The 23,635-nt window shown below is 37.4% G+C and overlaps 5 protein-coding genes across 9 annotated transcripts; 3 read left to right on the plus strand and 2 right to left on the minus strand.

Annotated features, from left to right (window-relative positions):
* On the plus strand, positions 29 to 1,731 carry LOC18789715 (protein SPA, chloroplastic). Its single transcript, XM_007225907.2, has 5 exons — positions 29 to 575; positions 697 to 780; positions 917 to 968; positions 1,164 to 1,320; positions 1,459 to 1,731. The coding sequence occupies exons 1-5, from the start codon at positions 408 to 410 to the stop codon at positions 1,478 to 1,480; spliced, it is 483 nt and encodes a 160-aa protein (XP_007225969.1). The 5' UTR covers positions 29 to 407; the 3' UTR covers positions 1,481 to 1,731.
* LOC18792326 (probable diphthine methyl ester synthase) lies at positions 2,935 to 5,046 on the plus strand. Of its 3 annotated transcripts, none has more exons than XM_020555004.1 (7): positions 2,935 to 3,187; positions 3,276 to 3,400; positions 3,695 to 3,924; positions 4,016 to 4,055; positions 4,191 to 4,282; positions 4,391 to 4,644; positions 4,748 to 5,046. In XM_020555004.1, the coding sequence occupies exons 1-6, from the start codon at positions 3,038 to 3,040 to the stop codon at positions 4,609 to 4,611; spliced, it is 858 nt and encodes a 285-aa protein (XP_020410593.1). In that variant the 5' UTR covers positions 2,935 to 3,037; the 3' UTR covers positions 4,612 to 4,644; positions 4,748 to 5,046. The 3 variants fall into 3 exon arrangements, with proteins under 3 accessions (XP_020410593.1, XP_020410592.1, XP_007222108.1); XM_020555003.1 differs by having other exon boundaries at positions 4,391 to 4,626; XM_007222046.2 differs by having other exon boundaries at positions 4,391 to 5,046.
* Positions 5,410 to 7,556, minus strand: LOC18788622 (L10-interacting MYB domain-containing protein). 2 transcript variants are annotated; one of them, XM_020555002.1, is made up of 2 exons: positions 7,307 to 7,556; positions 5,410 to 6,810 (listed from the first exon to the last, which is right to left on the minus strand). In XM_020555002.1, the coding sequence occupies exon 2, from the start codon at positions 6,802 to 6,804 to the stop codon at positions 5,872 to 5,874; it is 933 nt and encodes a 310-aa protein (XP_020410591.1). In that variant the 5' UTR covers positions 6,805 to 6,810; positions 7,307 to 7,556; the 3' UTR covers positions 5,410 to 5,871. The 2 variants fall into 2 exon arrangements, with proteins under 2 accessions (XP_020410591.1, XP_020410590.1); XM_020555001.1 differs by having other exon boundaries at positions 5,410 to 6,825.
* On the minus strand, positions 7,746 to 11,381 carry LOC18788619 (L10-interacting MYB domain-containing protein). 2 transcript variants are annotated; one of them, XM_020555000.1, is made up of 7 exons: positions 10,623 to 11,381; positions 9,748 to 10,062; positions 9,530 to 9,661; positions 9,117 to 9,431; positions 8,903 to 9,031; positions 8,473 to 8,802; positions 7,746 to 8,384 (listed from the first exon to the last, which is right to left on the minus strand). In XM_020555000.1, the coding sequence occupies exons 2-7, from the start codon at positions 9,787 to 9,789 to the stop codon at positions 7,800 to 7,802; spliced, it is 1,533 nt and encodes a 510-aa protein (XP_020410589.1). In that variant the 5' UTR covers positions 9,790 to 10,062; positions 10,623 to 11,381; the 3' UTR covers positions 7,746 to 7,799. The 2 variants fall into 2 exon arrangements, with proteins under 2 accessions (XP_020410589.1, XP_020410588.1); XM_020554999.1 differs by having other exon boundaries at positions 9,748 to 10,102.
* Positions 11,556 to 15,698, plus strand: LOC109946619 (endoglucanase 10). Its single transcript, XM_020555005.1, has 6 exons — positions 11,556 to 12,125; positions 12,558 to 12,841; positions 13,183 to 13,620; positions 13,998 to 14,139; positions 14,628 to 14,794; positions 15,110 to 15,698. Exons 1-6 carry the CDS (start codon positions 11,909 to 11,911, stop codon positions 15,440 to 15,442), a joined length of 1,581 nt encoding a protein of 526 aa, XP_020410594.1. The 5' UTR covers positions 11,556 to 11,908; the 3' UTR covers positions 15,443 to 15,698.

Consider the following 23,635-nt stretch of genomic DNA (forward strand, 5'->3'; position numbering starts at 1 on the left):
CAATGTTGAAAGCCCATACATTTGCTGGTTATATGCCCATCAAGATTGAGATGGGCCAGACTATTGGGCTTCGTTTAACCCATCTAAATTCCAAAGAATACAATTTCATAGCCGAGGATGGAGCCACGTAGAGGAAAACATTGAGCTTGTGTTGTGAACTTGTGATAGACAAAGCTCTCCACTCGGCTGTCTGGTGGTTGATATGAGAGCCAACTGTGAACCCCACATATCCAAATCCACCAGCGCTTGGTCCTTGGTTTCGTTTCTACCATCATACCATTGCGTTGTGTTTCTCTTTCTGTCTTGTTCAGTTTTGAGTTTCAAGTAAAATGCTGCCATATTTCTCGTGGACTTCCAGGTCTTACTAATTTTTTTTGTAGTTTGTATACCAGAAAATTGACCTGGAAATGTCACTAGCGCCCTCAATTCCCCGCCTTCACTCTCCCTTCCTCTGCTGCCCCCTCAAGCTCTCCACGTCTCCTTCTTCTTTATGTATATCCCACAAATTTGCAGGAAATCAACGGTCGCCCAGGTCCTATCCATGCATTAGAGCTCTGGATCTTGATCAAAACACGGTTCTTTCCTCCACTCTTTTCCTTTCGAAATCATGTTTCTACTACTTTTCCAATTTTGAACACATTTCTTTTAAATTCGGGAAGAGTTTTCTATGGAATTTGAAATTAGCATGAATCTCAGGTTGTGGCAATCTCAGTTGGGTTGGTGAGTGTTGCAGTTGGGATTGGCATTCCGGTTTTCTATGAAACCCAAATTGACAGTGCTGTGAGTAATTGCAATTTCCCCTCTACTCTATGTATCAAATTATAATTAATTAATGAAGTTTGTAGTAAAATGGTGTGTTAATAAAACTTAATAGATACTAGTAGCAGCTTCTAATTAAGGTTAATGTTAATTGCAGGCAAAGCGAGACAACACTCAGCCATGCTTCCCTTGCAGTGGAACTGGCGCACGTAAGTAATAAAGAAACTGTTTTTTTCTATCTTTAATTTTTGTTTAAATATATAGAGTTATATATGTGCAAGTAAGTAAACCATTTTACCTTCCTTGTAGTAGCTGTGTTTTTAATTCATCGAATGTTGTGAAAATAGAAATGAATGGTGAGTTTGTTTGTAAACAAGTTGTAGTTTTGGTCCTCTCTGTCTCAGAAAAATGCAGGTTTTGTACGGGAACTGGCACAGTCGTAGTGGAGCTTGGTGGGGATGAGAAAGAAGTGTCTAACTGCATTAATTGTGACGGGGTGGGTTCGTTTACTTGCACCACATGCCAAGGTTCTGGGATTCAACCTCGCTACCTTGATCGCAGGTATTAATATTATTATTATTATTATTATTATGGGATCATTTCAAGTGCAATTTTTGTTTTTAGGTTTTGTTGTGCATATGATTCTTAAAAAATGGCAACTAACTTATGTTTTGTGTTCTTGTGTTCTGTTTTGAACAGAGAATTCAAAGACGATGACTGAAGTCTGCGAAGAAGAAGAACTGGGATATTGGATTCTCTTCCAAGTTGAGGGATGCTTAACTTAAAAAGAGGAATTATATATATTGAGAAGAAATCTCGAGTGTTTTTGGTTCTTTTCTCTACTCACCTTTTCTACATTGATGTGTCCAATTGCTTTCATACCTTCATCTGATCCACGCATGATTGATTCTCTTCCTTTTTGTTTTATTTCTGAATAAGATGAAACAAGAATTAGTTTTGTTATGCTCTGCTTAATTTACACCAATCAGCGAAAGCTGGTGCTAAACTAACTAGTGTCAATAGTTTTTGTTTTATGTCCATATTCCTCTAGATTGTGGTGGTAAACTAACCAATTTCAAATAATATTTGAACGAAATCAAATAATAATAACCTAAGCATAATCTTGATAATATTAAAGTAACGTGAGTTTTTACTTTTAGGGTTTAAAGTAGTAAGGGAAAAAATGAATGAGAATTGGATCAAAGGAGAGAGAAATTTTTTAAAAGAAGTTAAAATTGACAAAATTGCTCTTATTTATTTTTGGATTTCCTAAAGAATCCTTTACATTTGCATGTTTTTAGTTTGAAAGTTGAGAGGTTTTTATGTCTTTTTTGAAAATGTTTTGGCTTTTTTCAAAAGTGAAAGTTTTTTTATGGTTAAAACCTAAATTTACTTTGGAGGGAACTACCCTTTCCTAGTTAATCTGATTTCTGATTTTGAGGGGATGTGACTACGGATTTTTAAGTGGGGCCCTCACATTTTTTTCATTCATGATTGCAATTAAACGCGAGGGAAATCATTCCCTTTCTTTCTATACACGTTACTGATATGTAAACATGTCCTTAATTTTTTCCTCCATTCTCGCTTTTATATGCATAATATTCAAATTGGAGACTCCCATCCTTGTCTTTATTGGGGATCAGGTTCCTCGTTCCATCTCCTTGCAAAAAATAATTTTTGAATGAGAAAAAAAAAAGGTTAGAGCATATTTAGGGTAAATTTTGTTTTAGACATATATATATATATATATATTAATTGAATATATAATATAATATGTGCAATATAAAATTTTGGAGGAGCTGTAGTAGACTACTAGAAGTCACTTAACGATATATTTATATTTAAAAAATAATAATATATATTCTAACATGGTGTGTTTGAGTTGGAGATTAGAATACCATCCCTGCCTCGCCTCTAACATCAGACGAGGAAAAATTTTCCCAAACCCATCTCCATAGCCGATTTCCCATTAAGATTGAAATCTCACGAAGACGGGAAAATTGCCATCCCACTTTGACTTGCTATTTAACTAAAAGAAATACAACAATAATAAACAAGAAAATAGGTTGGGCTTAAGCCAACTCGTCCACGTTTAAATAAATTTTGTTGGCGAGGCCCGAACTTGGACAGCCCAGCCCATGCGTATTGTGTTGGACAGCTAACTCGTCTTCCTCTGGCCGCCTCTGAGTACTAGTGAGAGTTTGAAACGTTGGTGTGGGTGGTGGTACCTGGCTTTCCAACTAGGGTTTTTGCAAGGCGAGGGTTTGGGAAGAGAGGGATGTTGTACATCGTAGGATTGGGATTGGGGGACGAGAAAGACATCACTTTGAGAGGCTTAGAAGCAGTGAAGAAATGTGACCAGATTTTCATAGAAGCCTACACATCCCTCCTCTCTTTTGGTCTCTCTTCCGACGGCCTTTCCACTTTGGTATCACTTTTCGCCGCACTCTCTCTCTCTCTCTTGCTCTATTTGTTTGCAAAACGTGTTCGATTTCTGAAGAAATTTCAATGGACAGGAAAACTTGTATGGAAAACCAGTCACACTTGCAGATAGAGAAACGGTGGAGGAGAAGGCCGACCAAATTCTAAGTGCAGCTGCTGCTTCTGACGTGGCTTTCCTTGTAGTTGGAGATCCTTTTGGGTATGTCCTCTTTCCTTCCTACGTGTACAAGTGGAGCATTCTCCTTGTTTTGGCTTTTCAATTTGGTTATCTTTTGAATGGCATCTTCTTATGTTATATATTTCTTTCCAAAGAATTGTTTTTGAGAAGTAATTAAAATTTGGTTCCCAACAACTTTATATTTTAATTGAGTTATTTGATCACTTAAAGAAGTAGAATATAGGACTTATGATAATACAATCCAAAAGCAATAAGGAATATCTTTGTACGCTAATTACTGCACTCATTTCTTGCATAATTTGATCTGGAACACAGAGCTACAACTCACACTGATCTTGTTGTTCGAGCCAAGAAGTTGGGGATTGATGTCAAAGTGGTACATAATGCATCAGTGATGAATGCAGTTGGAATCTGTGGCTTGCAACTCTACCACTATGGAGAGACAGTTTCAATTCCGTTCTTCACTGAAACTTGGAGACCAGATAGCTTTTACGAGAAGATTCAAAAAAATCGTGGGCTTGGACTGCATACTCTCTGCTTGTTAGGTTGAGTTCTTCATACTTCCTCGTTTAAAGTGTGACACGGCCAATGCTTATCTTGCTAGAAACTTTCATCACAAATTATTTTTCACTGTAGATATACGAGTGAAGGAACCTACTCTGGAATCATTGTGCAGGTCTGTGTTCAAATGATTGCCTGCCTTCTCTTTGATTTTCGCTTGGAAGGATTTACTGTGTTTTATTTTTATGTGTTTTGCTTCTGCTGTTGAATAAGCTTAGTTACTTTTTTCTGCCCCCCTTGAATCTTTTAGAGGAAGGAAGCAGTATGAACCACCTAGATATATGTCAATAAACACTGCACTTGAGCAGCTTTTGGAGGTTGAGGACAATCGAGGAGAATCTGGTAAGGGTCCCAAATTTTTCAAACATAAATGTTATCTATTGTCTGGCTTGTGCACAACTTAAGACAACTTCCAGTTGCTGTAGTTTTGATTTTTGCATTATCTTGCAGCATATGATGAAAACACCATGTGTGTTGGGCTTGCTCGGCTGGGAAGTGAGGATCAGAAGATAGTTTCTGGTACAATGAAGGAACTGCAGTCGGTTGATTTTGGAGCACCTCTTCATTGTCTTGTCATAGTAGGCAAGACCCATCCGGTGGAGGAAGAAATGCTGGATTTTTACAGACTTAAAAAACAGAATGTGGAAGAGAACGATCATGGCACTGTATGATTGTATCTTTGGAAGGTGCAGTTGTACTTGCAAGTTAGTGTTTTGGATTTATGATTTGACCATTCGTTTGCCCTTTCTGGTTCTAAAACGCTTATTCAAGAACTAAATGGACTTTACCTGATCTATCTTTCGACAGTACTGCGTGTACTGTTTGTAGCAGAGAGGAGGAGTTTATTCTTAATTGGCGTCAAAGAGAGTACAGAAGATAAATGGTTGCAAATGCCACTTGCCGTATTTCTTTGGTTCTGTTACCAGCGTCCAAGTCATGCTGCACAATCCGATTAGTTTTGTAATGAGTTTAGTCAAGTTGCTGTAATACACATTTCATGTGCCATGGTCCTTGAATTATATCCGTAGTTATATTTTGGTCACTCAACCCCAAAAATAGCTACAAGGGTGTCCCCCAATTATGTATGGTGTTGCATTACTAGTCCCTTTCGTCAAGTCTGTCTATTTTGCGTTAAATCCATGGGTAAACTTGGAAATTCATTCTAAATATTTATAAAAATGAAATAACAAAAAATAAATAAATAAGGGTGTTTTTGTAGCAATGGTCTCTCAACTATACTCGGAATTACATTTTGGTCACTCAACTCCAAAAAATAGTTACAAAGATCACTCAATTAGGTGTTGTGTTGCACCATTAGTTCCTACCGTCAAGTCTCTCTAACGGTAGGGACTAATGGTGCAACACAACACCTAATTAAGTGACCTCTGTAACTATTTTTGGAGTTGAATGACCAAAATGTAACTCCGAGTATAGTTGAGGAACGATTGTTACAAAAAATACCCTACTTATTAAGAGATAAAAATGAGACTTGCTAATTTGGAACCCATTAATGGTAAAACCAAACCAGATTTTATGTGGTGTACAAGCTCATGCGAATGCTTCTTTCAATTCGTTGATATGGTTGAGCCTCAAGTTCAACTACTTGGTATCTGAAAAATATGGGACTTTTTGTTTATCTTAAGGCCACCGTACCCAAATGGTTCTCGTCCCAAGAACTTGCGGTCCGAGGAGGTCTTTTTGAAGATAAACTCACTCCTTATATTGTTAAATATATGCCCAATTCTGCTGCTTGCAAGTTCCAAGGGGTGAACAAATTTCCAACAATCCTGAAACCATATATCATAATAAAAACCTAGCTATGTCATTGAAGATGAGGTGCCATTTTTATAAGTTTTCACTAAAAGGAAAAGTCACCCTAACCCCTAACCTCTAACCTCTATCCTTTAGCCAAAAAGTTCATCTCCTAACCTCTAACCATAGGCAGTTTTACTGCACTTGGCTTGCAACCAAGTCAACCGTATTTGATTGCCTTTTAAAGAGAGGAAGGTCTCCCTTAAATTGGGGTCCTCAAACAGGTCCAGTGCCCGAAAGTAGAGCTGTCCGCCAATGCCTTCTATCTCATCCAGTGCTCTAATACAATTTGTTATCGAAAATTTGTCACTAGGCATTGCCGTGGCTCTCCTCAACTTTGAGGCAGCAATCATCTCTCGCATGGCTTGTGCCATGGTATCACATATTTCTTGATCCCTTCTGCTTCTTTGATCCTCAGAAGAGTGTGTCTCAGATGGACGTTTCCTTTTTCTCTCTGCTATAACCTTGGGCACCTTTTCTGCTGATAATGCATTTCCTTGCACAGGCTTTGAGGATGGTGGGATTTCAGAATGAGGAGGGGCTTCACAGTCAGGATAAGAACTCAAACCTGCATTGTCTATTCCGGCGGACTTGTCCAACCCCCCATAGTGACTAGATTGGGCATACTTCCCATCTGCGGTTGAGTCTGCGAATATTGTGCAGAGCTGATCATATATGGGACAGTCCTTGACTTTAATTGTTTCAGGCCTAGGCTGTACCCCAAGGTCTTCCCACAGGTGAGCAAACTCGATACAACAAGAATCATCCAGAGTGAAGTCATTAGTTTGATCATAAGCTGACTTGAGACCGTAGAAGCGCGTCCTTAGAACATCCAAGTGCTTCCTCAATTGATTGTTGTTGAAGTTGAGATCTGTTTGCCTGTTAAACTCGTCACGAATAATGTTCCATGTTTTCTTGTCGAAGACATTGTTGGGTCTGTTTCCCAGTTGAATCTGCTTAACAACCAAGTCTGCGAATGTCTTATCGAGGGAAGCTGTCCACCTAGTCCTTGAACGTTCTTGCTTGGGTTGATGACTGCCTTCATTGTCCATCTACAACTGCAAAAAGTGCATCTGAAATCAATAACATTCCACTTATTAGTATGCTATGATCATCCTAAACACTAGAAAATACAGACTCTAGAGATCATAAATTTATTATTGTATCATAGAAATTTCCCAATCAGCATTGAAATGTGTGAACTTACATGCCTTGAATGAAAACTAAAACCTTTTCTTTCTCTTCATTTGAAATTGGGTAAAATTCCCTTGATTCAACCAGAATGTAGGCAGATTAAAACCCTAAAAACAATAATTACAATGCCCCAAGAATAAAACATCCCAATTAATAATATCTAAAGACAAGTTTTTCCCAGACAATCAGATTATACATATTATGCATGTTATATACAAAACGCTAAACAAATTGGAGAATTCAGTAACAGAATCCTACGTTCCGAGAGAAAAATCAAAATACAAAATGGGGCGGAGACTGTAGAGGAAGACTATGTAATAAACAATGACGACGAAACCAATAGTGGAAGAAAGAGGTTACCTGTCTCCGGGATATCGCCGTGAAATTGCCTGAAAGAGTAGCCTCTGCTTCCCAGTCCCCTTTCTTTTCTTTTTCTTTTTTTTTCTTTTTTTTTTTTGGTTCTATCGGAGAAAAATGTGGGAGGGGTTTATGCTTCTCGTCAACTTTCAAGGTGTATTGAGACGGAGGACATGGCAGGACGTGATTGGTTCGGTTGGCGCTCGTGCATCAGTTACTCTAAGAGACGCGTTGCACTAAACGGTGCGTTCTGGCAATGAATATTTGATATTTCCAGAGATGTGATGTGATACATATTTCGTAAATAATAATAACAATTTGCCGGAGGATTAATAATCGGAAAAACACCAAACTGACAGTTTTTTCTTTTTAATTAAAATCTTTATTATATGTGGTAGCTTACAATACTTGTAGAGGATATGCAAACTGAATAACACAAGCATTGCTGCAACATATAACTATCAAAGTATCATTGATTATGATTGATAATCTACAACTACAAAAGATGTTTACACTTGGCCTTAAGCCATGCCAATTTGATCTCATTTTTGATGCATATAAATGTTTCCCTCCGGTCAGGGTCCTGGAACAAATCTGAAGCAGCCAGATAAAGCTCTTCATCAACCCCTGCCATCTCATTCAATACTTCAATGCAACTGGATATCGAGAATCGATCACCACTATGTGCTACAGCAGCTGCTCCTGCTGCTCTCTTGTTTGTTGAGGGAACCTCCTCATGTTGGGAAACAGCATCCACGTTTGTGTTACTAGTTTCCCTACACACTCTCCTCTGACGACTTGAGCTGAGCGTTTGTGTCTTAATCCGCCGCTTATTTCTTCCACTAGACATATTCACTTCTTCAGATAGTCGCGATGATGCCTCATCGACTGCAGGTTCAGGTTCAGCAGAAACACTAGCAGTTTCTGGAGTGCCCACCACATTGACTGTTTGTTGATTCAGCTTCACATCATGACTTGAGAGGACGTATGTCTCTTCAGCTTTTGACTCTGAAAATAATGTGCATAACTGTTTGAAAATTGGGCACTCCTTGTTTCTAATTGTTTCAGCCTCAGGATGTGCCTGCAAGTAGAATAACGCAAGCAATGTTCGTCATTGCAATGACAATGTCATGGAAATTAACTTGAGATGAGATATGCAGAGGGCATACCGTGGTGTACTTTTCCCACAATTCATCATCAGCCATTACCATATTTCGAGAATTGTCCCAACTAAAACCACTTTGATCAAGAACCGACTTTATGTTGTTGTACAACCTTTTAAGAACATTTTGGTGATTCCTCAACTGTTCACCATCAAACTGCAAACCTGTTTTGTAATTGAATTCTTCCCGTATATGTTTCCATGCTTTCTTGTTGGACATTTTATTTTGCCCAGTTTGCTCAATCAACAAGTCTAAAAGTATCTTATCCAGTGGTGCTGACCACTTTGCTCTTGATTGATCTTGCTTGAATTGATCTTCACTAGGCGGACTATCCATCTACAATATATTCCAAGAAACAAAACCCGTGCAAGTTAAAAGATCTGGTAAATAATTTCATTGCATCAACGATTAAGAATGAAATGAACAGAACAAGTACCTTTGAAGCAGCTGTCTGTGATTCAGGGAAAGCATAATTTCCAGAACTGCCTGACTCTGAAAATATCCTGTCTAACTGTTCATAATGCGGACATCCTTTGACTCTTATTGCCTCAACTTCAGGATGCTTCTGTAAATCCAACTAGATGAGAAACATACTATGGAAAATGAAGAGGCAATTCATGTAAGTATGATTCATGTAGAGTGAAACTAACCTCGATGCATTTTGCCCACACATCATTCTCAGCAATTACCATGCATCGAGACTTGTCCCAACTAAAGCCATCCTGATTAAGAAGTGACTTTACACTGTGGTACCACCTTCTCAAAACACCATGATGATTTTTCAACTGCTGCTTATCATAATTTAACTTTGTTTGTCTGTTAAATTCATGGTATATGTACTTCCACGCTTTGTTGCTAAAAGCATTGTTCGACCTATTCTCTTGAAAAACCTGCTGAAGCATCAAATCTACAAATATCTTCTCAAGAGGCATAGTCCACTTGGCCCTGGGCGGGTCTTCATCTATCTAAAATGAGGGGAGTATTAATTACTTCTAAGGAGGCAGGAGGAAGGAAATGATGTATGACGTTGACATAGAAAACCCATGAAAACGAACAAAAGTACCTGATGCACGGCTGTTCCTAAAACGATGAAGGCATGATTTACATTGGTTCCGGAGTCTGATGAGAAGATAATGCATAGCTGTTCATATATATCACAGCCCCTCTTTCTGACAGTGTCAGCCTCAGGATGTGCCTATGCATATATATATTTATATGATGGCATTACAAGCCTTATAGTATTTATGAAACATTGAAGTTATACGGGGGAAGAAAATCTACCTCAATGTACTTTTGCCATACATCATCCTGAGCTAGGAGCATAGACTGAGAAGCATCCCAAGTAAAGCCAGGGTGATCAAGAATTGCCTTCACAGAATTGTATCTCTTCCTCAGAACATCGAGATGGTTCTTCAATTGTTGTTTATCAAACTTGAGACCAGTCTGCCTATTGAATTCATCTCGGATAATCTTCCATGCTAACTTTGAAAAAGCACCGCTACTCCTATTTCCTTTCCGTATTTGCTCAACCAGCAAATCTGCAAATATTTTGGTGCAAAATGTTGTCCATTTGGCCCTCGATTGGTCTTGATCCGACTGACACACAACCATTTATTCGGTAAACACACCCCTATCACTGTGATATATCAAAAGAAACTTCAGAACCAGAGCAAGACCAATTTTTTTTTTTATCACTACCCATTAAACAAAGAAGATAGACGGCAATGACGATGAACTTAATCTTCCAAGCTTCTTCACATTGTCATTGAACTAGTTAATTACTTCAACTGTAAATACTCACTCAGTATCAAGTTGGTAACAGCTTATATATGATATAATATTGCTTTGGAAGCTTAGAGCTTTACTATGCACAACCACTGAGACCAAGATATAAACAGTCCGACGGTGCAAAACTGATTACATTGACTTAATTATAAGATTCACCAATACATACCTAAAATTTATTTATTTATTTATTAAAAAGAACTAGAAATTGTTCTGCACTTGGGTTGATCAAAAATGAAAAGAAAACTCCAGTCACCCCAAGAAACTAAATCTTGAAATAGGGTGGAACAGAATATTATTGTTTGAATCGTTCGCTCAGCAATCGAAATGTTGCATTGATCAAAGGCAGAGAATTTTCGGAAACAACATACCTGAAAAGAATCAAAGAGGTTCTTGATGATCGGGAGCTGTCTCTGCCTTCAAATGTCGGCCGTCGAATTAGATATATGGTGTAGGAAAAAAACAACTGATGATGAACATTAATTCCAAACAGAACACCCGATACTGTAGTAGAAGACTTCATCGGCAAAAAGAAAACACTAGTACAAGACAAGACACTGGGAAACTAAAAACGCGATGAGGATAAGAGGGTTAATTTTTTGATGCGTTTATGAAATAAACGAACGGTTTTTGAAAGCAGCGGGTTTCTTTACGCAAAACGCATAACTTTTGGTTTTAATTTTTATCTTTTTATATTATTTTCTTCATTGATTGTAATTTGCAAGTTGCAACACAGGGAGGGTGGGAGGGATCCATCGTCTTTCGGCTCTTCACCAATGTAAGAAATCAAGATTAAATCCAATTAAATTATAAATATTTGAGTTTATAAAGAAAAAAAATAAAGAAGAAAACATAATCCCCTCCTAAAATAATTATTACATGCATTCTTTTGTTCTTCGAGTCAACAAAATATTACATGCACTCTTCGGAAGAATGCAAACTAGTGTTAGAAAATATTTTCCAACAAAAAGAAAAAAAAGAAAATGATTGGACTGGACTGCTGGTCCAATGAAGCAATATTTTGACCTGCCACAACGCTCTAACCGATTGCACAATTGCACCAGAATTTGGCCCACTTTAGCCACGTCATGCGGATGGCAGACACGTGATATCCCACCAAAAAAGGCCTTAAACCCAACCCAACTACCGGGCCAGGGGTTAGGATCCGCTGTCAATTTGTTTCACCGTCCTGTCGGTGGCCAGTTAAAATCATCTGGTCCTTTCCTTTGGTGATATATCAACGGCGGTCACGAGTCTTCTTCACCTTTGACTTAGTCTAACACAGATCTAGGCATCTCTCTCAGCTTGCCACAAATGCCAAACCCAAGCTTCGTTTGCCAGCCTGCCTGGAGGGGCATTTCCGTCATTGTACGGGAGAAACTCAATCCACACTCCAAAAAAACCCAGAAAAAGCCGGTGAAATTAACCTTGTAGCGTTGTCGGTGCAACGCCCAGTCCAACAAACAATAAAGAAAAACAAATATCTGCGTTTCCGATCCGAGGGAGCGCCAATCGATGCTTAATTAGACTCTGTGTTTCTAATTAACCACATTTTCTACCAAAACCTCGATTATTGTATGTCACAATGTGCTAGATAGATCTCTTCTCTACTTAGTGTTTTGGTTGGTTTGGTTAATTGTTTGTAGCTCAAAAATCAATGGGAGCTAAATCAAGGTCCAAGGGGTGTTGGGCATGGCTGCTGGTGCTGGTGGTCCTGGCTCTCGTTGTCACTGCCATTGTCGTCGCAATCGTAAAGAAAAAATCTAACAGCTCCGACGACGACGACGGTCCCGTCCCCGGCCCTCCAGGCGCCATTACCCAGAAATACTCTGACGCTCTCAAACTCGCTGTGCAATTCTTCGACGTTCAGAAATGTACGCTAGGCTCTCTCTTTCTTCTTTTTTTATTTCGAATTTACAATGTGTTCAATTGCTTTACTAACTGTCCACTTGATTCACATTGTTGTAGTATCACCCAATACCCAATTGCTAAAATTGGTATAGTTAGTGTTTGATATTTGTATTGCTCTCTTTCTTCTTTTACATTTTGAAATTTTGCAATGTGTTAAATTTCTTTACCTTTCTGTTAATTCACATTATTACATTACCAATACCCAATTGCTCAAATTGGTTTAGTGTTTGATCTCTTCTCTAATTTGCAATGCATTAACCTCCTTAGTAACTGTTGAGTTGATTCAAATTATTACTATTAACCAATACCCAATTGCTAAAGTTGGTATAGACTGTAGTCCTTGATCTTTATTTTGTTTTTTCTAACTAAATTTTATTTGTGGGTGATTGTTATAGCGGGTAAGTTGGTAGATAATAAGATATCATGGAGAGGGGATTCGGGTCTGAAAGATGGAAGCGATGAGAAATTGGATTTGTCCAAAGGAATGTATGATGCTGGGGATCACATGAAGTTTGGTTTTCCAATGGCATTTACTGCCACGGTGTTGTCGTGGTCGATTCTTGAGTATGGGGATCAAATGGATGCGGTGAATCAGTTACAAACTGCTCAAGGCTCCCTCAAGTGGATCACTGACTTCCTTGTTAATGCTCATCCTAAAGACAATGTGCTCTATATTCAGGTTTCGTCTACCACTCTTCAAACACCTTTCCAACCATTCTGCCCGTTCCCATTTCTGTTTCTTCCTTATGCTTGCCCATTCCCATTTTATATTCAGCATTGTATTGTGATACTGCATTCCAGGCTAACAGTAGGATTTTTAAAAGGGTCATTTGCTTGATCATTTTCCAAATTTAGTGACGAATATTAGTGTTTATTGTGGAATAAATTGAGGAATGTTCCTTTTTGAACCTACAATTGTGTAATGATTCTGATAAACTACTGTGCTTAATGTTGAACCATTTTCATTACAAGTAATGCTTCTGAAGTGTGTCTTCTTTACCAATTTATACTATGGGGCAGGTGGGTGACCCTAAAAAGGACCATGATTGTTGGAATAGGCCAGAAGACATGACCGGGAAGCGACCACTCACACAGATCAACTCATCTTCTCCAGGGACAGAGGTTGCAGCTGAAACTGCAGCTGCTATGGCTTCAGCATCTCTGGTCTTTAAGAAAAGTGATGCCACATATTCAGCCGCACTTCTTAAGCATGCCAAACAATTATTTACTTTTGCCGACAAAAACAGAGGCTCTTACAGTCAAAGCATCCCCGAGGTCCAGGAATTTTACAACTCAACAGGATATGGAGATGAGCTTCTGTGGGCAGCTGCCTGGCTTTACCATGCAACAGGGGATCAGTCATACCTAGATTATGTCACAGGGGACAATGGAGATGAGTTTGCTCAATTTGGTAAACCGACATGGTTCAGTTGGGATAACAAGCTTGCAGGAACCCAGGTATGTTGAGAACTATCCTTTCTTTCTTTTTTATTTTTTATTTTTTCCTTTTTATTTTTTGTGGTTGTGTTTTGTCTTCTCATGAGTCATGACTGGGGTTCCTGAATTAAGATATCTGCATGCTGTGATTTAAACTGTTATATGCCACAGTAAAATGCAACTCACCCGAGAAACCTTCCATTCAATTAGGATACTGTGTGCTGGCTTGTCCTTAACTCTTGTAACGGGCTAAACGTATGATTTGACAATGTGTTGCTCTTCCTGAATTGTTTTTAATAGCTATATTCTTAGGATGTCCATTTGCAAGATGCTGTACCATTATTCTGTAAGTAAAAAATTTATCTCAGTCGTGTGAGCACTCTGCAATTTTCATGCAGGTTTTGCTATCCAGGTTGAGCTTCTTTGGTGGGAAAGATACCTCGGGCAATTCTGGCCTTCAGAAGTACAGGAAAACAGCTGAGGCTGTTATGTGTGGCCTCCTGCCAAACTCTCCAACAGCCACAAACAGCAGAACAGAGAGTAATTTTTTTTCTTTATTGTCATATTACTTGGATTATCGTGCATATCTTTCCCTTGTTGGTTTTTAGAGTAAGAGACTTCCACCTGCTGCCCAGCTTCAAGATTAGTTATCCATAAATATATCAACTCTTCTTCAACATTCCAATTCAATAGCCTCCCCTCCAGACAAATTCCCTTACCTTTTAAATAGTAGCTGACTTGCGGCTTTAAATCAAATAGGGAGTGAGTAACACAATTGCGTCCTATTATGCAAAAGATAGTGATATTTCTCTTAGACAAAGATGAAGCTCTAAACAGCAAAGATGTGTGAACATTTTGCAAGCTATGAAGTGCATATCCACGGTTGGAAACATTATTTTATTTTCAATCTATCCTAGGCTAGTTTGCGTATGCTCCTAAGGATCTGAATCATTTTGAGTTAGAATTATTCAGTTCTATTTCTGGCATCTCTCATTCTCCTTGATTTTACCTTACCATCATGGTTGCAGATGGTCTGATATGGGTGAGTGAATGGAATGCTCTGCAGCATCCGGTTTCTTCTGCTTTCCTGGCTGCTCTTTATAGTGACTACATGCTTACATCTCGGACTTCAAAAATAGAGTGTGATGGAGATTCCTATAAGGCATCAGATATTCGGAAATTTGCTAGATCTCAGGTATGCTATCTGATTCGGCGGCGAAGTATAGTGTGCCTAAGAGTAATGCTATACTTACCACATTTTTATCCCACATTTCTAAATCACATGATGTAGCATGTCCATATCATATGCCACATCAATTAAATCAATGAAGTATATTTTAATAAAGAAAAAAAAAAAGGTGTTAATCACATTAATTAGCTGATGTGGTATGTACACACCAGCTGCCACATCATGTGGTATAGAAATGTGATAAGACTAGTATTATTCTGTGCGTAAACCCTTGGGAAACTGCTATTCCTTTACTAAAGTGTTCCTAAACTTTGTTTGTAGGCAAATTATGTGTTGGGAGAGAATCCTTTGAAAATGAGCTATCTTGTTGGATATGGGGATAAATATCCAAAATACGTTCACCATAGAGGAGCTTCGATCCCAGCCAATAAGAAGCCCAACTGCCGTGAAGGCTTCAAGTATCTAAATACAAAAGATCCCAACCCTAATGTAGCCGTTGGAGCACTTGTTGGTGGGCCATTCCTAAATGAAACTTACGTGGACGCCCGAAACAACTCGAGGCAAGGGGAGCCAAGCACATACAATAGTGCTCTCATCGTTGGCCTTCTATCAGGATTGGTCACCACCTCTTCAGCAGTTCAATCCTTCACCTAGAGACTAGATTTGTACGACACCATCTACACCTGTGTGTTTGTATTATATATTGTTCTCTCTGTATGCATGACCTGTTTGAATCGTTTGTGTAAAAAATTTAGTGCTGTAGCCTGTATTAGTTTGTTGTACAAACAATGATGAATTATGTGGGTTATCCGCGCATGATCTCAGCTTTTTGGTTGCATGCGTAAACGTCAAGCTTCACTTTCACTTGTAACCCAGGCTTGACTTTGTTGAATTCATTCGTGTTTGTTTTTTTTTTTTTTTGGGTGGAACTGAACTGGATTATTTCAATTAAAATAGGTAAAAGTTATGGTTTTTTCGGATATTGAGATTGGACTTATTAAATTGGATAATAACTCAACATATTGTATCTTACAGGATGAGACTCATAAAAATTGACTTAGAGACAATTTCAATCTAATTCAAACTGGAACATCAAATGGGGCCAATAATTATGAAAAGTTTTGAATTAGAAGCACATGGGGTCAAGCCTCAAGTGTGACATAATTTCGATTCCTAGTTTTTGCCCAAGGAAAAGGTAAAGTTGGACGCCTAAGCGGGAGTGAGTGAATGACCCAATCAATATTGCCTTCATCCAAATAGAATAAGTAACTCGTTGACTAATCAGGAGAGTGACCGGGACATTATCCCCACGAACAGGAATTCTTATATTTGCCAGTCACATGACACCACCGAGTTGATGTTTATCCAAATTTGGAATTAACCATGCAAAGACGCGAAAGCAAGTTCCCTACTTCTTTGTCTGGGTCTCAATCAGCCCAACTCCTTAGGGCAAGCTCAATGGTATGCTCTAAAATAGGCTCTGAAAATGGTGGATGGAGTCCTATTTAGGAGAAAAACTTTTCTGTCACAGTAATTTCATTGTCAGCATCCACCTCAGTATCCCAAACCAATTCAGTTCTAACAGCTGGCCACAGACTTAAAAAAATATTTTATGCACCTATTTTCTTCCTCCTCTCATCAACATTCCTCTCTCTCTCTCTCTCTCTCTCTCCATTCTGTAAGTGCTTCCAATTGCCCCATTACTCAACTAGTATACATATTATCTTATTTCTATTTTCAACATTTAAGTAAATGTCTTTGTCCTTTTACTTTCATTTATTTTTATATTACTCCATTTACTTAAGTTTACAATGTAAATAAGGAAGTACCCCCTATTTGGATTTAAATAAAAATATTAGAAAATTAAATTTCCACCAAATCAAAATATGAAAAATCGGTTTTAGTGCAAAATATGATTTAAGCTAAAAATGATGGCCTATTAAGTCAATATATACTTAAATCAAGTTTTCTTATTTGATGTGTAAGGAATAAAAGCCGCCAAAAATTATGTTGAGAAAATGATTATTCCGAAAAACTATTTTTCATACTTAGTCTATATTGCACCTCCGCTAAAAAATTTCTGGGTCCGTCAGTGGATTTACCCCATATCCTTTTTTTTAAAAGAAAATTAAGGATATGAACTTCTTTTTTTCGCCAATTTCCCCTTACCATCTAAATCATCAACATTTCACCCAATTTTCTGTTAAATCATTAAAAATAAATTTATATTTTAGAAAAAATTAAAGAGAGAGATAACAATAACAAAACCCACCCTTCCTCTCTCTCTCCTCTTTCCCCTCTTTCTTCAACAACAAACAAATCTTTATCTCCACCCTATTTCTCTTCTGCTTCAATATTTTTCAACTGTGGAAGTTGAAACCCTCATTGCTTACAGCAAAAACAATCAGAAAGCAAAATAAATAAAACTGGGATTTGTGTATCAGATATCTGTTGCTTTTTTTGTTCCTTGAGCTTAGCTGAGAGATAAGACGAAGGGGAATGATGAAATCTTGAAGGTGGGACATAGATCTGGGTTTTTTAGGAGTTTTATGGCGATGGTTGAAATCTAGGAGATGGGACATAATTCCTTCAACATGCCAAGTTTATATTTTAGGTTTTCATAATTAGGAGTTGACGACAGCCCCTGGTTGAATTTGTGAGAACCTATAAAATATATATATATATATATATATATATATATAAAATTATGCATACTACATATTAATTATTTATTAATATAAAATTTTCTTATTTAAATATTTATTTGAAGATTTATATGTTATTAAATCTTAACCCTAGTATGAGATTATCCTTTTGATTGAAAGATGACACCATTTTTTGTTATCCATGTGTAGAAACTTAGAATTGGTTTTAATCAAATCATCATTTCCATGCCACATTTTCATGCTAGTAACAAGTGATGTTGTGATATCATTGGCCAAAGGGTATGACTCACATTATTCCCTATCTTTCTATCTTATCTTTTGGTGGTGGTGTTGTGATATCATTGGCCAAAGGGGGATGAGTCACATTATTCCCTTACATTTTTATCTTATCTTTTTGGTGGTTTAAAATATTGTTTATATAAATATTATTTGGGTGCATGCATATCCTCTCCTATAAGTATCATACTTCCTTACTTCAATCATTCATTCCAATCCTTTAAGATAGATTTCTACCATGAGAGAGAGAGAGAGAGAGAGAGAGAGAGAGAGAAGGAAGAAAAAGAAACAAAATGAAGACCATGTGTGTTTGTCTTGCAATATTTCATACTTATCATAGTGAGTGGGTTATGTAATATGTTCTAAAAGTTCTTATTTTGTGATATATGTGAAAATCATGGGTATATTTTCTTTACAAATCTCTCTCTATTTTCAAGTCAAGCATGTCTAATTTGTGCAATATTTCTCACAATATATATTATTTGGAGCTTTTGTGAAGTATGTATTATTCATGGAGCATGAGAACTTCAGTGACGGGGTATCCAAAGGATAAATGTACTAGAATTGAACATAGGGCAGTGAGGCCAATAGGGGTCACAGGCTGGGTACAATTTGTGAAGGATAACCAAGATATGAAGTAATGATGAGATATGATTTGGATTGTGTATCTTTTTATTATATTTTTTTAGAGTGTGTAAAATGGCATTGCTTGACTGGCATATTACATAATCTACTCACTGAGCGGTGGTTTGCTCATCCCTCACCTATTTTGTTTTTTCAGATCAATTAGGGGACAGTACAAAGCCAAAACCAGAGAAATTGGATTAGTTTAGAGTGATAAACTTTTATTTATATCTTGTATACTTGTAAGATTATTATTATATATTTTTTTCATATATATAATGGTAATGTATTTTAACCAATTTTTCAGTCCTTTTATTTATTTATTTCAATTCACGCACCCTGGTTTGGGAATATTCTTTATTCTCGGATCGGGTCGTGACAGAATTCCTCCCTAAGCTTTTCAAGCTTTTCTTTTAGAGCTAGATGCATGAGTTGGTTCTGTGCATTTACTTTTAAAAATTCCTTGTGCAATGTCTCAAACCTATCTTTCAAGCCAAGGGCTTTAACTACCTCTGAAATTCAGTATCCAACTCTTTTCTCAGTTTTTCTATTGTCTCAGTCAAAGGCAACAATGGAGGTTCATTAGAGGGTTTGTGGGAGAGTGAGAGAGGAAGAGAGGAAGAGAATGAGAGAGTGGGCTGGAAAGGGGCGGATCTGTAGGGCTTAAGGAGAGAGAGAGTTGGCAGGTGGCCTTTTTTAAATAAAAAAAAAACTTTATTTCTATCATTATTATTTCAAATTTCAAATTGTTTTATTTTATTTTAATATGGAAATGACCAATTTGTCCTCATATTTAATTGCAACTTGGATGAAATGTTGAGGATTTAGACGGCAGGGGGGAAATTGGCTAAAAAAAAAGGTTCATATCCTTAATTTTCTAAAAAAAAAAGGATAGGGGTAAATCGAAAGTTAAGTACAAATTCAGGAGGCAAATCACTAGTTAACCCAAAATAAAAGGCTAAATAAGGAGATGGATTCCTCATATCTGAAGGGGAGAGAACGATGCCGAAAAGCTTTCCCCTAAACCACACCTTCAATGTTTCTTGACAAAATCGAAACAACACAGTCTCTCTCAGCTCCACCATGAATAATTTTCCAATAATAAATTTGAAGAAAAAAAAAAAGGAAAGAGATTCCTTATATTGGAGGAGAGACAGTGACACTGGATAAATTTTTTCTCCCCAAAATCATACCCAGTTCTTCCACAGATTCGAAGCCAACCGAATCTTTCTCAAGTCCATTTCCAATTTTTACAAGATTTCCTAATAAATAACTCACTAAATTAATAATTAAAAAAGTAGAAAGATCAATACCTAGTATGTTGATGATGAAGGATGAGTGATTGGATAGGAAAAGATGAATCAGGGGTGTGTGGTTGATGATGATGGGGATGGGTAGTTGTTAGATATATGCCCTAGAAGCCAATATAAAATACATAATTCTAAAGAAAATAATATATAATAATCAAAAGGGCAAGAACGTTGCTTTAGATACATAACGTACACAAAGTAACAGGTCCATGGATTAAAATATAAATGGAAAGTGGTCTAAAGAAGTTAGATGCACGAGACCTTTCCATACATATAAATATTGTATCCTTAAATATTCCTGGTCATAGGATCACTAATTGGACAATGGTGACCCGTAAAGACTGGTACACATTATGTCTGCCCAATTGGAAGGATGACTAGTCTCAAGTCATTCGTGTAGAGAAACTAAGACAGATGCGTAGGTGCTCTATAGAAGATGGAGTCCATTGAACGCGATCAACTCTAGAATTCTTGTATGGAAGTCTTACTCACAAGTGTCAAATAAAGAATTCTAAGTTGTGATAATGCAAATTAGTCCTGAGACCTGAGACATCACAATTGTCTTGTGTATATGTTGTTTCTCTTTGATAGCACTATACGGTCATATCAAAATGATGCGACTTAAAGGTGTTCCTAAGGATTCTCTGCGAGTACGCAGAGACATGTGAATGTACAACAAGGAATCTCTGCTCTTAGTAAGTAGAGAGAATACTCTAAAGATATGATTCGTGAATCTTTGGCCAAAGTATTGGATGGAAATTGAAACCAGAACATTTGCAATTTCATCAAATTGAATCATATAATTTAAAGATGTCATATTATGAATTTTGACACAAGTTTACTATATCCCGAGAATATAACATAGAGTATTGAATTAGAGAATGATTGAATTAAATTGTAATCACAAACTGACTAGGTGTCACTCATGACTTGTGGAAGCCCTGTAAGGACTAATTATAATTAGCCTTCGCTAATAAGGAGAATTGTATGGAGGGATATAATTCACACTTAATTCAAAGTGAATCATTCATATTCATTGCCTCGCTAATTAGAACCTATAAGATTGCACACCGAAAAGGAATCGATTGGGAAATTATGAAGAGAATGAATGATTTTGTGACTTGGTCAAAGTCAATGTGAAAGTCTAAGGTCAAACGGTTGACCCAATACTTGACACGGTCCACTAAGGATGATCGAGACCAACACTCGTTAGACAAGTGAGTGATTGAATAAGGAAGTCACTAGAGTAATTACATTGATTAGATTAATTTAATTATTCAATTAAAGTTATGAAACTTTAATTAAATGTCCCATATGACTTGGAAATTTAAAAGGGATTTGACCATATGGACTTAGGCACATATGTGGCACATTATAGAATTAATGTGTTGGACCAAAATAGTAAAAAATGATACACAAAGGGGGGTGTGTGGCTACACTAGGGTTTGGGGCATTTTTGTCACCCTTGTGACATTTTTGATCCTATAAGTGTGTAGCTATGGAATCCTATCATCCTAGGATTTTCAAGTTGGTGAAATTGGAAGAGAGAAAACATCAAGCTCTCTTTCCCTAACCCCTTCAATCTATTACATCAGGTGAGGGTGCTAGCACCACTCTTCACTTATTGTCTACTCATTCTCTCATCCCATTCAATCCTTGGTGAAGAGCTTTGAGGAGGTGCATATCTTTGTACCTATTTGGAGAGGTACAAGGTGAAGAATCAACATCAAAGGGAGAGATAACAACAAAGGGACCACTCCCTTTACTTGAACACCATTCTTGGTTTCAAGATTCGCTCCAAGGGTATGAACATCTTATCTTTCTCTCAAATAGGATTTAGAAAGTCTCTGGTGTACACTTTCATAGACTTATAAAGATTTAGACTAAATGAGACTTGCATGAATCCTTAGTTTATTTAATGCTTCCGCTCTTACTTTGATTTCATATTAGATATGGCTTTCTAGGTGATTTATACTCTCAAAGTTTGGTTGTAGAGTTTTTAGAAATCTCTACACAATACCATTCCCACAATATTTCCTTCATGAGTGATTGGAGAGAGAACTGCGAATGGAGAGGAGAAAGAGAGATGCCGACGAGAGGAGAAAGAAAATATTCATAAAATATTTTTAAGTCTGTGGCCAGCTATCATAATTGGATTGGTTTGGGATACTGATGTGGATGCTGACAGTGGAATCACTGTGACAGAGAAGTTTTTCTTCCTATTTAGAGCTCTAATAGAATCTTTCGGGCTTTAAAAGAATCTTTTCTACAATGGAGGCTCTATATTTGGAGCTATATATTTTTATTTTTATTTACATGTTAAATTTTTTTTTTTTTTGTAAACTTATTGTGTGTTCATGAATGTTTATGTTATGTTTTTTTTTTGTTTTTTTAAATTTTTTTTAATGAACATTTCAATTTTAAAAAAAGTAAAATTTGAATGAGATTCTGAAAAATAATATAAATTGAAAGCAAACACAAGAAAATAACAAACAGAAAATACAAAATACAAAAAGTAACAGCATCCTCGGCAGCCTATAAGAACAAAAAGAAATATAAGCAAAAAGGGGCTGCCAAGGAAACAAAAAACACACAAGGTCAGCCAAGGAAAGCATATCCGGGTGAGTAACCATGAGGAGGTGCGCAAGCGAGTAAATGGCAGTACCTAAAGTAGGCTTCAACCTTCCACGTAATGGGCCCCGCTTGGTTTCAGTGTCTTCAACCAGAGCCCTATATATATAGAGGTGGATGCAACCCTCCGTCGATACTTGGGTTTTTAAAGACCTAACTTTCTTCTATTAGGGATGACTTTTTGACCCCAGGTGCTAAGCCTAAAGGTGGTGCAGCCCCATTTAGAGCCTCCATTGGGCTTGCTCTTATGAGCTCCTTTAGGACAATTTAACATTCACATTCTCACACGTTCACACACGTGTGGTGAATTTTTAAACTTAACACATAAGCAACACATATTGGGTTACGTGGAGCACGTGTAGCTATTGGGCTTTCACACGTGGACAACCCAACTCCTTATAATCCCAGGCTAGGTCATTTAACTTTTCAATATGGAACAAACACTCTTAACACGCTCTCGCACATGTGGCGAACTTTCAAGCTTAACATTTGGATAACATATATATTGGGTGATGTGAGAGCACGTGTAGCCGTTGGGCCCAACACTTGAATTATGGCTATGATACTATGAAAAAAGTTGAGGTTTCACCCCAAAACCAATTGGTAATAAAGAGAAGTAGTCCAATTCCTTATAAGCCCTTCCTAAGTTTCTCAACTTTCACATTCTCATAATAGAAACACTTGCATGAAACGAGGATAGCACTATTTTACTAATTCCAGTCAATCATGATATATCACGTGTGATAACTTTTCTATATGATAATATGTGATTGATTGAAAATAATAAAATAATATTATCCCTATTTTATATAAGTTTTTCTGCACAATTAGGCTCCCCCACAGCAAGGACCAGGGTCCAATGACCACGTGGGTTCTCACAAGTTCACTGTCCTTAAGCGATTAGAACATCTATGGCCAATATAGCAGCAGCACCATCATGGAAAGAAAGAGAGAGGGGCCAGTGCCAGGCCACCTAGTTTCTTCCTTCCAGCATCACCATAGCTTTTCTCATTCCTTTTGTACATGGTACGGTCGAGGACAGGTGTCCTGTCCACTATTCTACATAATGAATCATCCCAGCCTAGACACCAACCAACCCACCAGAGTCCACCACCCAAAAATAATCTCCACCTTCGAAGACTCTTCAGACCACTCACTCACAACAAAAGGATAAAGTTCACAAAATATCAACAGCTTGGTTCATGCGTAACCTTTCCATCTTCACCCAACAAGTAAAAGTAATTTTTCCTTATATTTCCCCGTCTCCGTTGTCATTTTTCTTTATACAAATTATAATGAAAACTATACTGAAGGAAAGAATCGAACACATAAACTTATAT

Source organism: Prunus persica, chromosome G1 (genome assembly GCF_000346465.2).
Source record: "Prunus persica cultivar Lovell chromosome G1, Prunus_persica_NCBIv2, whole genome shotgun sequence".
NCBI classification, from domain to species: domain Eukaryota; kingdom Viridiplantae; phylum Streptophyta; class Magnoliopsida; order Rosales; family Rosaceae; genus Prunus; species Prunus persica.

Excerpts from the sequence above, each read along its gene's own strand:
- LOC18789715 (XM_007225907.2), top strand. The coding sequence starts at position 408 with ATGTCACTAGCGCCCTCAATTCCCCGCCTTCACTCTCCCTTCCTCTGC. Across the intron at positions 576-696 it reads TGGATCTTGATCAAAACACG|GTTGTGGCAATCTCAGTTGG; the intron begins GTTCTTTCCTCC and ends CATGAATCTCAG. Across the intron at positions 781-916 it reads AAACCCAAATTGACAGTGCT|GCAAAGCGAGACAACACTCA; the intron begins GTGAGTAATTGC and ends TGTTAATTGCAG.
- LOC18792326 (XM_007222046.2), top strand. The coding sequence starts at position 3,038 with ATGTTGTACATCGTAGGATTGGGATTGGGGGACGAGAAAGACATCACT. Across the intron at positions 3,188-3,275 it reads CCGACGGCCTTTCCACTTTG|GAAAACTTGTATGGAAAACC; the intron begins GTATCACTTTTC and ends TTCAATGGACAG. Across the intron at positions 4,056-4,190 it reads ACTCTGGAATCATTGTGCAG|AGGAAGGAAGCAGTATGAAC; the intron begins GTCTGTGTTCAA and ends TGAATCTTTTAG.
- LOC18788622 (XM_020555002.1), bottom strand. The coding sequence starts at position 6,804 with ATGGACAATGAAGGCAGTCATCAACCCAAGCAAGAACGTTCAAGGACT.
- LOC18788619 (XM_020554999.1), bottom strand. The coding sequence starts at position 10,077 with ATGGTTGTGTGTCAGTCGGATCAAGACCAATCGAGGGCCAAATGGACA. Across the intron at positions 9,432-9,529 it reads TAGGAACAGCCGTGCATCAG|ATAGATGAAGACCCGCCCAG; the intron begins GTACTTTTGTTC and ends CCCTCATTTTAG. Across the intron at positions 8,385-8,472 it reads TGTGGGAAAAGTACACCACG|GCACATCCTGAGGCTGAAAC; the intron begins GTATGCCCTCTG and ends TTCTACTTGCAG.
- LOC109946619 (XM_020555005.1), top strand. The coding sequence starts at position 11,909 with ATGGGAGCTAAATCAAGGTCCAAGGGGTGTTGGGCATGGCTGCTGGTG. Across the intron at positions 12,126-12,557 it reads ATTCTTCGACGTTCAGAAAT|CGGGTAAGTTGGTAGATAAT; the intron begins GTACGCTAGGCT and ends TGATTGTTATAG. Across the intron at positions 14,140-14,627 it reads CACAAACAGCAGAACAGAGA|ATGGTCTGATATGGGTGAGT; the intron begins GTAATTTTTTTT and ends TCATGGTTGCAG.